General features: G+C 42.8%; 1 protein-coding gene across 6 annotated transcripts in view; it reads left to right on the top strand.

Annotated features, from left to right (window-relative positions):
- NALCN (sodium leak channel, non-selective) overlaps nucleotides 1–9212 on the top strand; it is a 318959-nt gene extending 309747 nt beyond the window's left edge. For 5 of the 6 annotated variants that reach the window (XM_077855055.1, XM_077855050.1, XM_077855053.1 and 2 more), the window contains 4 exons: nucleotides 3275–3425; nucleotides 5299–5448; nucleotides 6864–6981; nucleotides 7525–9212. In XM_077855055.1, coding sequence (XP_077711181.1) covers nucleotides 3275–3425; nucleotides 5299–5448; nucleotides 6864–6981; nucleotides 7525–7718 — 613 coding nt within the window. In that variant the 3' untranslated portion in view covers nucleotides 7719–9212. The remainder of the gene's footprint in view (nucleotides 1–3274; nucleotides 3426–5298; nucleotides 5449–6863; nucleotides 6982–7524) is intronic. The other variant, XM_077855051.1, reaches the window with a different exon arrangement.
- The last annotated feature ends 5838 nt before the right edge of the window (nucleotides 9213–15050 follow it).

Below are 15050 nucleotides of genomic sequence, written 5' to 3' on the forward strand. Positions count from 1 at the left end.
CGTCTCACTGCTCGGGCTCCAGTGGCCTTTGTCGCTGTCTCATAAGGACGGTGTCTGGGTGCAGGCCTCACACAGGAGCGGGGGAGAAGCAGCGGCCTGACATCCCCAGGAGGAGTCTCCCTTACTGACTGGGGAGCTGCTGACAGGAAGAGGTGGGGGGCAGTTAGGGGGCCCTCAGGGAGCGTGGCCACCCCTGGTTTTGTGAGGAAGGAGCTGGCCCGGCAGAGTCAAGAGACCCACTCAGTGACACAGCCTCAGTGGTCCAGCTGGGGCTAACGTCCAGTCTTCCTACTCATGGGGCCTCTCTCTGTGATGGTTGCCCCTGCTTGGGTGGCAAACCACATTTTCCATTCAGTGGGCACCTAGTCAGGACAAAAGCAACAAAATACTATAAACTAAGTGGTTTAAACAAGTTTACCGTCTCATAGTCCTGGAGGCTGGAAGTTTGAATTCAAAGGGTGGGCAGGACTGGTTCCTTCTGAGGCTGGGAGGGGGAATCCGTTCCAGCCTCTGGGGTTTTGCTGGTGATCTTTATAGAAACATCCCCCCATCTCTGCCTTGAGATGTTCTCTCAAGTCTCTGCCTTCATCTTCATCTTCATCTTCATCTTCATCTTCATCTTCATCTTCACGTGTCAGTCTCCCCGTGTGCGTGCATGTGTGTTTGTGTATGCATGTGCGCATGTGTGCGTGTGTGTGTGTGTGTGTCCAGATCTTCTTTTAGAAGGACACCATTCATATTGGATTAGGGACCCACCCCGTTCTGATATGACCTCATCTCAACTAATCACATCTGCAGTGACCTATTTCCGAATAAGAACACATTTTGAGGTACTGGGGGTTATGACCCCAACATCTAGTTTTTAGGAGGAAAACAATTCAGTCCATAGCAGCTGTTTAAACAGGAATCCATGGATCAAATCCAGAGGCCTGTGGACTTGGAAACAGTTACATCTTTATTTTCATAAATCACTCTCTGAAATATTGCATTTTCTACAGTGATGAATGCGAGTAGCAAACCACAGTGGTATTAACAATACGTGCATCTTTGTCACCAACAGAAATCACAGATATTTTCAGAGCCCATCACTGATGTGGCTGGTAATTTAAATATCCTCTATACTTACCAGTACTTCTAAGTTATAGTGGTCATTTGAGCTACTAGATGTTATTATTTAATGCAACAATAAAGAAGCATTTATGTTACTATGTCATCATCTTTTTAAATTTTTTCTAAAATTAATTTTCTTTTATTGAAGTAGAGTTGACACACAATATTACATTAGTTTCAGGTGTACAACACAGTGACTCAACAGCTCCCTATATTATGCTATGATCTCCACAAGAATAGATAACATGAGTTACCAAACAACACTATTGCAGCATCATTGGCTGTATTTCTTATGTTATACTTTTCATCCCTCTGACTTACTCATTCCAAACCTGGAAGCCTGTACCTCCCCCTCCACTTCACCCATTTTGCCCATCTCCCCACCATCCTCCCCTCTGATAACCACCAGTTTATTCTCTGTGTCTGTCTCTGCTTTATTTATTTTTTTTTTTTAGGTTCCACATGTCAGTGAAATCATATGGTATTTGTCTTTCTCTGTCTGGTTTATTTCACTTAGCATAATACCCTCTAGGTTCATCCGTGTTGTCACAAATAGCAAGACCTCATTATTTTTTTATGGCTGAGAACTATTGTGTGTGATATAATATATATATATATATATCATCCTCTTTGCCCATTCTATCATCACCTTTATAAAGAAAATAATATGAAAACTGTATACCTCAATACAATTGGTTTCCTTTGTAATAATGCATATTTTATTTTATGCGTTTTAAACGTTCTTCTGTGAAAAGTCCCGTAGGCTCTCAGAGAGGTCTGTCCTCAGGAGAAGTCAAGGCCCTTCTCTAGCGGTACCTGTTTCCATCAGGTTGCAGGTACTTGACAGGTTCAGTGTTGGTACAGTGGCACACATTCAGAAGCACTCAAGTATACAGAAATACACTTGTGACTGAAATTTGAAAAGCGATCAGAACAGGAAGGACCTGGGAGATGTTCTCTCAAGTTAATTGTTTTCCTTCCCACTATTCACTTCTTCCAGGAGCAGGCTAAAGTGCAGAAAAGGAAGAGGCATAAAATATGTATGATTAGCAAAGGATGCCATCTCTAGCAGAATGTCACCAAGTCATTCCTCCTGGTGACAAAAATTGGGGGGCTGAAAGTGAAGCACCTAGACAAACAGCCGTCCTTAGCAGTTATCCCTCAGCCTCTCTAGAACCCAGTGAAACATCTTAATAAAATGGACCTGGGCTAAAGCCAACAGGGGCACTGGTTGCCCCTCCCTGTCCCTATTGCTCAGTGAATGATAGAAACAATTCAGCAATAATGAGATTCTGGATGAGGCAGGGACAAGAGGAAGAGCCAACACATTTCCTTCCTCCATAGTGAGAAGAGCCTTGGCAAAGAAGAGAAGGTCAACTACCAGTGCTGCATGGGGAGCACCCCCCAGCACCTCTATGCCAGGATATAGGCTGTGGAGGTGGTACTGGGCTCACAGACGGGGCAGGCAGGGGCTGAGTGCTAACCTGGGGTCCCATGGGGGCAGCAGGGAGCACAGAGCCACAGAAAGGGCTGCATTCTCCTTTAACTGTGGACCTCTCAACCCAGATACAGAAAGAGTATCTTATTACCCCAGGGCCCTGAGGAGGCAAACCCATCGGCTGTGTTGGTTTTATTTGCCACTGACTACACCTGCTATGCCAAGGTCAGAATGGGAGTGAATATTGTACCCTGACTTCACATCCGCCAGAATTATGAGATCAGTGGAGAGGGAAATGTGGGGAGGGGAAGGAGCAGGAAACATGACCTTTGGCCAAGCATACTAACCATCCCCAATTAGAACTGAACCTGACAAAAGTATAGAGAGAGCACTCTTCCTTCTATGGGGAAAGTTCCAGAGCCTTAAGCAGCTGAGAATGTAGATCAGGGCCCTGCCTGGATCTTTTGTTTTACAGACACTTACATGGCACTTACTGTTGTAAGCACCTCACAAGTATTAGCTCAATCACTTAATAAGGTGGGTACCGTGACTATCCACATCTTACAGAGGAGGTGACATAACTAGCCCAGGTCCCTCAACTAGTCCAGTGGCATAGGGACACTACCTTGGTTGGACTGAGTGATGTCCTGTCTGGAGTTTGAGATCTCTGCTGCCCAGAACTCCAGCTGAGTCAGACCTGGAATACTTTTCTGTCCCCGCCACCAGCATGCTCTCTTACCGGTCAGTTGACATCCGGAAGAGTTTGCAGTTGGAGGAGCTGCTGGCCAGGGAGCAGCTGGAGTACACCATCGAGGAGGAGGTGGCCAAGCAGACCATCCGCATGTGGCTGAAGAAGTGCTTAAAGCGCATTAGAGCTGTGAGTGAACTGCAAATGTCTGGGTTTTTATTTCCTCCTCTCAAAGGAAAAGAAGGAAGAGGAACAAAAGAGAAGAGCTTCATGGGGGTGCCCAGGTGGCTCAGTCAGTTAAGCATCAGCCATCACCTCAGGTCATGATCTTTGGGTCCTGGGCTCAATGCGGCATCAGGCTCCCTGCTCAGCAGGGAGTCTGCTTGAGATTCTTTCTCCCTTTCCCTCTGCCCCTCCTGTCTACTCATTTCTGTCTCTCCCCCCCCCCCAAATAAATAAAATCTTGAAAGAAAAGAAAGAAAGAAAGAAAGAAAGAAAGAAAGAAAGAAAGAAAGAAAGAAAGAAAGAAGAAAGAGAAAGAAAGAAAGAAAGAAAGAAAGAAAGAAAGAAAGAAAGAAAGAAAGAAAGAAAGAGCATCATGAGCAATGGAATGTGATCCTTCCTGTGATTAAACTTGTGGCCCTTCAACTCCATCAGCTTCATCCCTCTGATGGCCATATGATTGAAACCTTAGCTCCAGCCAGACCCAGATGTGCCCTCTTGAGCAGAGTCCATAGATGTTCCCATTGAATCACATTTTTATAGTAAGCACTTTGTTATAAATGTTTAAAATGTTTTAAAAGCACTTTGTTGAGGAGCACCTGGGTGGCTCAGTCAGTTAAGCATCGACTTGATTTCAGCTCAGGTCAGGATTGTGAGAGAGCCCCAAGTTGGGCTCTGCATTGGGCATGGAGCCTGCTTAAGATGCTCTCTCTTCTCTCTCATGCACTCTCTCTCTCTCTCTCTCTCTCTCTCTCTCTCTCAAAAAAAAAAAAGCAGTCTCTTGATATTAAAATATTTGTGATCTCCATTTATCAAACTCAACTGTTCAAAATGCCACATATTGAGTGGCAACTGAATTTACAGAAGTACTTTTAAATTGTTCATAAAAATTCCACCATACTGTTGATAATGTTGTTTGGTCTTTACCAAAGGCCACCTCTCCTGGGAGGTTAATGATCTGTCTGCTGCCATTAGAACTATAAGTTTATAAGATTCTCTGACTCATAAATCAATGAACATGTAGTATGTTGGCATAGGCTGTGTTTACAATAGGCACTTCTACTAGATAATTCCTTTTATGAATGTTTTTGACTTATGCTTCACACAAGAGGAAAAAATCAAATTAATCACTAAATATTTATATTTAACAGATTCTTAAAATCCTGTTTCTCAGAACATCAGCTGCAGAAACATGTCTTTCTATTGGAGGAGAGAAAGTCCCCAGAGAAACAAAACAGCCCAAACTCCTATAGCAAGGCAATAGCCACAGCTGACCCATCATAGCCCTGCTCGCTCTGGGGATCCAGCCTGCCCCCGACAGGCCCCAAGAGGCCTGGATTTGCTGAATCAGCACCAGACCGTGCTCCTGAGTATATGCTCTGTCACAAGACAGATTGGCCTGCTCCTATCCAAGAACCAAAGGCAAGAGCACGAGTTCTACTCATCCACCCAAGGCTCTCTGCCTTCAACAACCCAGAGTAAAATGGAGATCCATGTTGGCTTAATGAACACAGAGCAAAATAAGAAGGGAAAAAATAGAATACCTACATTATCAGTTTAAAAATTCTATTTTAAATACAATACAAGCTGTATCAATGGACCTACTTATTCCCTTTGTTAGGCAAATGCTATGGGTTGGGAAGTCTCTAGGCCCTCCTTAGTAGCAGTGTGATACTTACTACGGAAATTAGTTAAGCATCCTTATTTGGAAGCTCCTAAGAGGTCACCAAGCATACAGGTGCTGTGGAGAGGAGAAAAGAAAATATGATTTGAACGGTGGGGGACAGGAGCACGTTGGGCTTATTTTTCTGTTACCCAGAGAATAATCATATTTCCATAGAAACAGCAGCAGTCCTGCAGCATCATCCACAGCCTGAGGGAGAGCCAACAGCAGGAGCTGAGCCGCTTCCTGAATCCTCCCAGTATCGAGACCACCCAGCCCAGTGAGGACATGAACGCTAACAGTCAGGATAATAATATGCAACCTGAGGTATGGGTATGAGGTGTCCTTCCTCCAAGGATAGTACATGCATTTTTAAAAATAAAAAATAAATTGGTACTGTTCACACAGCCATTTCAACCAAGGTGCCAGTATTTCTAATTGGAAGTTTTTAGCTTAAAAAAATTGGAACATGTTGATCCAGACTATGTTCGGATCTTTGCAACTTGGAATCTTTTGGGGTTATTTCAAAAGATTCTGATTCCGAGTTGTATGAATACTAAAAAAAAGTGAATGCCCTGAACTCACTAGTTCTGTGGGGGTTTGTCTAAAGAGTTAACACTGCATCTCTACAGTTTAATCAGAGTCCAGTACTAATGAAGAACATGGTTTGCTTGAAGCTCTGCCCTAAATGCTTTCTTCTACCAAGTCATAGGGACTTGCTGTAGAAGTGAAAGTGTTTGTAATTGGCCACTAACCTCCTTATAGTCAGACTCATTAAGGATTTGTCCTTCCATAGCTGGGAAGAGCATATGGAATTCAGGAGAATTAGCCTGAGGACCTTCTTTTTACTAGGACTTAGCTTATTTCCATTTCCAGATTGAATGTGCATGTCCATAAAAATGCAGAGAGAGGCACAGGCATCCCAGAGAGCCTTGTGCTGTGACCAGCAGCTGGCAGGAGGTCCTGCCCTTTATGAGGGTGCAGTGTGGACCAGCTGGAGTTGATCAGCATTCTGACATGAGCCCCCTGGCAGCATCAGCCTTCGTGGTGTGTAGTGACACAGTCAGGGGTCAGTGGTAAATAATGAAGCCTGAGGCTCCACAGCCCAGCGGGATGCTCCAAGGGGACCTCTTGCTCCACAGCCCAGTTAGGGGTGGATTTCATGTGGTTGGCTCCCCAACACATAGGAATCACTTGCCACCGACAACAGGAACTTGTGCTGGGACAGTCACCAAAGGGAGGAGGGACATAGAGGCTTCTACAATGGCCCTGCCACCTGTCTGCCTGCCGTGAAGATGGGTAGAGCGGGGTAAGACCAGGACAGCCAGCCAGGCAGGGCTGATGAGGTTGGCAAAGCAATGATTGCAGAGCTCTCTGGTTTTAGGTAGAAAAAAAAAAAAAAAGAAAGAAAGAAAGAAAAGAAAAAGCCCATGAAGGAGGAAGTGGCCCTGGGAGGGGGGAGGAATCCTGGAGGGATGCCAGGAGGAGGTGCTACCTGGAGACCTGGGCCCCCTCTCCTCACCGTGTGCAGTGGTGACTCTCACTTTCCTGGACCCTCTGAACCCATTTCTCTTCTCCCTTCCCCCTTGTGGACTCTGTGGCTCTGATACTGTTTCTGCCACTTGTTTTCCGATGGCGTTTTCTTGCTTTCTTAAAATAAAATGAGAGGGCGGACAGGTGCAGAGGGTTGAGGGGCGCCCCGCGGTCAGGAGGAGCCTCACGCTGCCCTGTCGCCCACGCAGACCAGCAGCCAGCAGCAGCTTCTCAGCCCCACGCTGTCGGACAGGGGGGGCGGCCGGCAGGACTCCGCGGACCCCGGGAAGCCCCAGAGGAAGATCGGACAGTGGCGGCTGCCCTCAGGTGTGTGCCCGAGTCCTTTCTCCATTGAGTCAGGCGTCCTAGGCGCATCTACACTCTGCGGGGTTTGGGTCTCAGATTCCAAATTCAGGTCTGCCTCTAAAGTTAGTTAGACCCCCTTCATTATTGCTCACACCATCTGCCCTTTAACTTTGTTGTTTTTTCTTTCTTTGAATATACCCATGAACACCTACTCACCCATATTTCTATGACACTTCTATGGATTGGAACATTCAGTGATTTTGTTGTGTTGTGGTTGTTGTTAAGTGTTTGTGATTATCTCAAAGTGTGGCAGCGGGCAAATAGCTTTTTTTCAAATGGCATCCCTAGTTGTCCGTGAACATAATTTTGAAGTCTGTGAATATAAAGTTTGTGAATATAAAGATCCAAGAGCTGGAAAGGTTTCATACCGAACATCTATGGGTAGGACGCATGCAGTAGGACTTGTCTAATTGTTACTGCTGGGAATATCAGAGCTTTTGAGGAATGGCTTGCAAAGGGGTGAACAGCTCCGCAATGCTCATAGGACTCTTGTCAATTCCACAGCACCAAAACCAATAAGCCACTCAGTGTCTTCGGTCAACTTACGATTTGCAGGGCGCACAACAATGAAATCCGTAGTGTGCAAAATGAACCCCATGACCGACACGGCGTCGTGTGGTTCAGAGGTTAAGAAGTGGTGGACGCGGCAGCTGACAGTGGAAAGCGACGAAAGTGGCGATGACCTCCTGGATATTTAGGTGGACTCGGCGCAGAGCGAGGTCTAATGGGGAACGCTGCTTTCCCACATTTTTTCCTACGGTCTCACATCCACTGGTGAGCCGTCCGTACTTGAGACGTCATTTAAGGCCACCTTGTCACAAGATTTTTTTTAAGTGGATTTTTGTCCTGCCATAGGAAGGCGTAAAACTTGATCTGTCGCAGTTGTACACATGAGGGGTTGTTAATCTGTGTTTGAGAAATGTGCGTCATGGCAGTATTTGTAATATTACCCGATACCAGATGTAGATCTTTCAGACATTTCATATATCCTGTCTATGGCAACTAAGGTGTGTATTCCTATATGCTCTTCTGCAGTATTACCACCCCCTGAAAGAGTGCTAAGCCTAAAGTGGCTGATATTTATGGTACAGAAGCTATAGCTTTAGTTCATGTTTTTCCCACTTCCACTAGAAATACTTCCCTCGGGAAAATTTATTATTTATGATTGATCTGCAAAGGTCAGCACTGAGCTCATAACTAAAATAATAGTGGTTTTACAAACTACAGATTCCGAATTTTTAAAAGTATGTTCTTTTTCTCATGTTATTCTTAAAAATATGCACAAGATATTTAGAAGTCAGAACAAGTCAATGTCTGTCTTCAGTCACTCTAATGAAACCATTGCCTGCTTCCTAGAGGACTCTGTGTGCAGGGACCAGGCAGAGAAATGGGCCCACGGAGCCAACTGGTTTAAAACAAATATGTAAAGTAGATCGCTTCAGGGATGTGGTTACATAGAGATGTTGAGTTTCTTTTATCTTTCAAAGCCTTTTAATAACTAAGTGTAGCAAAAAGAATAAAACTATATGATTCAGCTTATGAAAGAAATCTTCACGTGTGTGATGGTATCATTGGGTTCATTTCTTACCCAGGGTATGTATGTTCATTTTGCCATAAAGTCGGCAGATATATTATGAGTAGATCCCAACACACCTGTACCCTATTCAATTCAAATTGACTCCCTGCTGCCAGACTCCTGTGGGAATAACGGTAACCCTGTAAAATCCTGCTTGGAACTCACAGTGTAGGGACCCCAGGACTCAGCTATATTTGTTTCACACACCACATGCTCTGGAAAATAAAAATGCAAAGTGATTACAAAGTTCCTCAGCCTCTTATGCTGGATCAACCAAGGAAAAGTGCATCCAGGCCCCTAAATACAATATTTTTGATTGGAGATTTGCTCTTTAAATGATTTCTTTTAATGGGGTGATTATCTCTGAGTCCTTTGACACCCCAGGTTACTTTATGATCCTTTTTTTTTCTGTATTTAACATTCTTAAAATAGCTGAATCCTTTCTGTATAACGTTAACATTGTGGTGCGATCTATTGTTTATAGGATTAATTGTGAGTCTAGGATAATGGGTAATTGAAGTCAGTGCAGCCAAAAGGATTTTATTTGGTTTTATGTTCCATTGAGTTTACTTTTTGTACATAAGAAAATCAAATAAATATTGACTTTGTAAAAGAATTTACTCTTGAGTTGATGGTCATTTCTAAACCCTTTCTCATGTGTGGAAGGAAGAAAGGGGGTTTGGGGAGTGGGATCATTAGGAATCAGGCACTTTGCAAACTCTGTATTTGAATATTCTGTCTATAATTAGTTGGCAAAAGCTCTGTCCCTGATACTCATTTCAGTTCAGTTCCTAAACCAGAATGTTCCTTTCACGTGTGTGCCCGTAAGGCTGAGTGAATACCTTCCAAATCCACAATAAAACAGAAAAAGCTCTTACATGGCTGGGGCATGAGCCTGTACTCATGCTGCATGAAAACGAGATTTTATTTTTTTGGCTCATTACACTTGAGTAATACAGCTTCATTCTCACAAAACTGCTGAGCCCTTCCTACAACGTCTGTTAACTGGTGTTCAGCAGAACATCATTGTTGTTCATTCTGCAGTGAAGCAAAGGGCCAAATAGCAATGCATTTAAAGTCATAGCACCCTACATTTTCAATTAAGTGAGACAGCCAAGCAATTCCTGTGGGGACCCATCTCTACTAGTTCCTGAAGCCAGTAGAGAGGACAGCAAGCCGAGAAGATAAGTGCTACCCTTCTTAGATTTTTTTCATCAACATACAAACAGTCCGGTTATGCAGATGGGAAAACTTCAGCCACAATGTTCCCTGGTCCTTAGGGAGCCAGACACTGATACTAATCCTGTCATCATGCCACCCACTGCCTTTAATTAAAGGACGCTGTTGGTTCCAAGCTCACCAGAAAGCATAAGGGGCAGAATAGTTGACACAGAGCCCCCAGTGGGCATAGACCACACATGCATTGCACATATGGCAATTCAAGGGGACTCAAAGGGAACAGGGATGGAGAGAATGGCCAGACCGATGCCATTCACTCTATTCTCAGTGGTCAATTGAGAGTAGCACCCATCTTCAGCGACTGGCCATTTGTGCCCTGTCCAAGATGAATAAGATAAGGGCATGTAAAAGAAAAACCAGTTATAAAGCCCTAAGCAAAATCATTTTCAAAGCCAGTTGATTGATGTGTTTGCCTGCTTCTTTGTAGGAAGTGGCATACTCTAGATAGGTGGCTTTCAATAGATTAGTTGGCAGTGGCACTCGTTCTCAGAGTCCTTCAAAAGTTCCTAAGATATTAACCAGGCAAAACCAGGGCGTCCCTAATTGAAATTAGGATGAAGATGAGAATCCCACTCACATGGTGTCTTTTCACCACCTGGTATTAATTGAATTGTGCCCCGCCCCGCAAGGTACATTAAAATCCTAACACCCGGTACCTACCTGTAAATGTGATCTTTGTGGGGGAAAGAGTCTTTGCAGATGTAATTAGTCGAGCTGAGGTCATACTAGAGGAGGGGGACCTGTAATCCAATATGAACTGCTGTCCTTATAAGAAGAGAGAATCACCAGGGAAGAGAATGCCATGTGAAGACAACACTGAGGTAAGATGGCCATGTGAAGACAGAGGCAGAGATTGGAGTGATGTTGATACAAGCCAAGGAACATCTAGAGCCCCAAGAAACTGCAAAAGGCCACAAAGGATCCTCTGCTAGAGGCATTAGAGGGAGCGCGGTCCTGCCAACACCTTGATTTTGGATTTCTAACCTCCAGAACTAGAACTGAGATGATACATTTTTGTCATTGTAAGTCACCCAGTTTGTAGTATTTTGTTGTAGCAGCCCTACAAAAGTAATACACCCCCAAACCTACTGAACCCCAAAGACGACCTGAACCATCCTAGTACTCCCAAGAACCTAATTGGAAAAACACTAGTACAGATCAAAAATCCTGAGTTTGTAGTTTGATAGATGTTTCAAGTCCTGGATTTACTGGTTATTCCTTATGCAATCTCTGATGAGTTTCATATTCTATCAGGGCCAAAACTTAGCCTCTTGCTTTTTAAAAAAAAGGCAGGAGAGAAAAAGGGGGCAGGAGAGGTGAATTTATTCACTTAATTTACCTAACAGTTTCATGAAATCTTCTGTGTGGGCCTACTCTGAGCACATGTGCATCATACTCCAAATCATTAAGTAGCTGTCTGACCTCCCAACCAGAATCCCCAATTGGCCAGTTGTCTAGCCAGCCACTTTTTCTGTCTACCACTGCAGATTTCCAGCCTGCAGCAGGCCTGAGTCTCTGGAAGAGAAAAGATCTGACATTAAATCAAGTTCAAGTTGGATCATTCTAATTTCTGATTCAAGACTGTACTGCTATGTAAGGTGACTACTGAACGTTTCTAATATATGAGGATGACCAGAAAAGTTGCAGGGTGGGTTGGGGTTCATATTTGGGACTAAGGGAAGGTTACTGAATAAATTTTAAAGGGATAGTAGAAAACTAAAAGTGACATCTGTTTTAACTATGGCCTGAGTTAGGCTTGTTAGATATACAAGTTACAAGCATTAAACAGAAGATGTCTCTTACACTTCTGGGGGGAGAATGTAGATTGGGCTGTTGAATAGACAAAGCTGGAGGTCACAGAGAGGGATTCACATCTAGGAGTGTCAGCATAGAGATGGTATTTAAATCCCTAGACTGGATGCGATTACCTAAGGAGGCACCATAGCAAAGAAAGGAAGTGTGAGGGTCTGTAGGAGTCTTCCAGGGCTGCCATAACAAAGTACCATAACAAATTCTGGGAAGCTTAAGGAACCAGAATTTATGTTCTCAGAGTTCTGGAGGCTGGATGTCCAATGTCAAGGCATCAGCAAGGATTAGTTTCCTCTCCTTAGCTTATAGATGGCAGTCTTCCTTTGTCTTCACAACATCTTCCTCCTGTGTGTGCCTGCATCTTAATCTCTTATTATAAGGACACCAGTCATATTGGATCGGGGTGTACCCCGATGACCTGATTTTACCTTAGTAACCTGTTTAAAGGCCCTACCTCCAAATACAGTCTCTTTTTTGGGTACCAGGAGTTAGGACTTCAACATGAATTTTAATTTTAGGGGGACCCAATCCCGCCCATAACAGTCTGTCTCCCTGGTACAGGGGCGTTGTAGAATAACCTTTCATAGAACAGTAATGGTGAGCCCTGTGCCTGCCTGAACCCTAACCAAGACAATCAATTCTGAGTATTCTTCCTTCCCAAAGCTCAGAAACACACAACAGCCATGCATCCAGAGTTTCAGGGAGGTCCACTTTTCTGAATCAGCTTGTGGAAGGAAGGAAGGAAGGAAGGAAGGAAGGAAGGAAGGAAGGAAGGAAGGAAGGAAGGAAGGAAACAGGCACCACAAATATTGTTACCTTAAATTATAGTTTGCAGCCTGGAAGCTCACAGCTAGAAAACATCTCCAGCCACTCCAGCTCAGCAACTTACTTTCATGAAAGATCACTACCTCCAAAAAGTATGTTTTGACCTCACACTCGTTAGGATGGCTGCTACCCAAAATGAACAAACAAAACAGAAAATTTATAACATGTTCATGAGGATGTGGACAAAGTGGAACCCTTGAACACGGTCAGGGATGTAAAATGGTGCAGCCGCTATGGAGAGCAGTATAATAGTTCCTCCAAAAATTAAAAATAGAATCACTATTTGGTTCCAGCATTACCACTTCTGGGTATATATACAAAAGAAATGAATGCAGAGTCTCAAAGAGATATTTTTTTTATGCCCCTGTTTATGGCAGCATCATTCACAATAGTCAAGAGTGAAAGCCCCCAAAATATCCCTCAATAGATGGGTGGATTTTAAAAATGTACATGCATACAATGGAATATTACTCAGTCTTAAAAAGGAAAGAAATTCTGATATCGGGAACAATTTGATGAAACTTGAGGGCATTATGCTAAGTAAAATAAGCTAGTCACAAAAAGACAAGTACTGTAAGATGCCACTATATGAGATATCAAGAGTAGTATAACTCATAGAAACAGAAAGTAGAATGGGGGTTGCCAGAAGCTGGAGGGAGGGAAATTGTTGTGCAATAGGTATAGAGTTTCAGTTTTGCAAGATGAAAAAATTCTGGAGATTTACATAGCAATGTGAATACACTAACACTATTAAAGTGTACATTTAAAGATGGTTAAATGGTAAATTTTATGTTATATGCATTTTATCAAAAATAAAAATAAATTTGAAAAGCTGATCCCAAAAGCTAAATGACCCAATTGAAATAGCAAAGCACTTTCAATGCCATGCTTAAATTATGTTTCCATATCTACTTGCTTTCTGTATTTGACCAGTATACCTGGTTTAAATATAGTATTTTATATTAAATTATATCCCAAATGCTTCATATCACTCATTCAATTAAAAAAAATCTGCCTGTAGTATGCCTAGTAAATATCTGAATCCCATTTGAACATTTAGAGGGCTGGCACACTGGCCGTTGGACTAAGTTATGGATGGTTTGTTAGAGGCAGATTTGAAGTGGTTTCTCATTCTCCCTTTGTGGGCAATGATTCAATGACACTGTCAATTTTAAGGCTTGGTTACAGAACCAACCAACCTACAAGAGGAATTATGTAGTTTTTATTGTGTTCCTTTCACAAATGGGTATCTACCACTCCATTTCCTCTACAGTGTGGCTAGTAAGCCCAAATCACACTAAATGGAACCACTTGTTTTGCTGCATCATCCGTTACAGTATTCCCAACGCCTGACTGCCACCAAGATGTTTAGCATTTAAACGAGAGCAAACACTATTGTACATGCAGAAATTGGCGAAAGCCCGTGGGTTCTCTGCAAATAAATACATTTTGAAAAATGGTTCTTTTACATTCCAAGCCATGTCAAAACCATCTAAAAATAATAAGTCAGCAATTTGACCAAGGACTGCCAGGAATGGCAGAGTAACACTTTCCAGAAAAGTCTTCTTTAGTAAAGATCTCAAGGAAGAGAGTTGTACCCATTAATTACAGCCATGAAAGTTAGCTGTTTTGATTTGAATTATCTGAATATTCTTAGGAACTCTGTATTTAATTTTGGAAAGATAAGAGTATAATGCAGGTAACACTCTTGTTGTATAAGAGTAGGCTGGAAAGATCAAAATAAGGACAGAAGATAGGGCAACAGGAAGATGGGGGAGGGGAATGTCATCTCTATTCTATCCCTTTATTCTTGGAAATATTATCTCATGTCTGTAGGCAACTAGACTAGAATTTTAGCTCTCCAGGGAGAGCACTTCATCTAGAATACACAAAATGAGTGTATTAAAATGAGAGTCCTTCAGAGGTATAGACACAATAGGATAGATGATAGATAGAGAGATAGAGAGATACATGGAAGGAGAGAGGTACTGATTTTATGGAACTGGCTAATGTGATTTTGTGGGATGATGACAAGTCCAAAGTCTATACAGCAGGCTACCAGATTTGAAATGCAGGCAAGAATTGATGTAGTAATGTTGATCCAAAATCTACAAACTAGAAATTCAAGCAAGATTTCTATGTTTACAGTTTTGAGGTAGAATTCCTTCTTCTGGAAACCTCAGTCTTTGCTCTTAAGGTCTTCAACTGACTGGATAAGACTCACACATATTATGGAGGGTAACTGGCTTTACTCAAAGCCTAGAGATTTAAGTGTTAATCACATCTAAAAGATGCCTTCATGGCAATGTCTAGACTAGGGTTTGACCAAACAACTGGGCACTATAGCCTTGCCAAGTTGACACACATAAATTTAAACATGATAATGAATATCATTTTGCTACCCATAGTTGGTTAGGGCAACCTTAGGTCTACTCACTTGTCTGCCTACAGAATCCAACTGATTGTCTTTTTTCTCCCAGAACAAGCAGCAAAGAATGTTGATTTTATTCTCTCAGCTTCTTGCCTAACTGAGAAGAAGGGAAAGCAGACTGAGAAAGAGAAAAGTCATACTGATGTTGTT

The sequence above is a fragment of the Canis aureus genome, chromosome 17 (assembly GCF_053574225.1).
Source record: "Canis aureus isolate CA01 chromosome 17, VMU_Caureus_v.1.0, whole genome shotgun sequence".
NCBI classification, from domain to species: domain Eukaryota; kingdom Metazoa; phylum Chordata; class Mammalia; order Carnivora; family Canidae; genus Canis; species Canis aureus.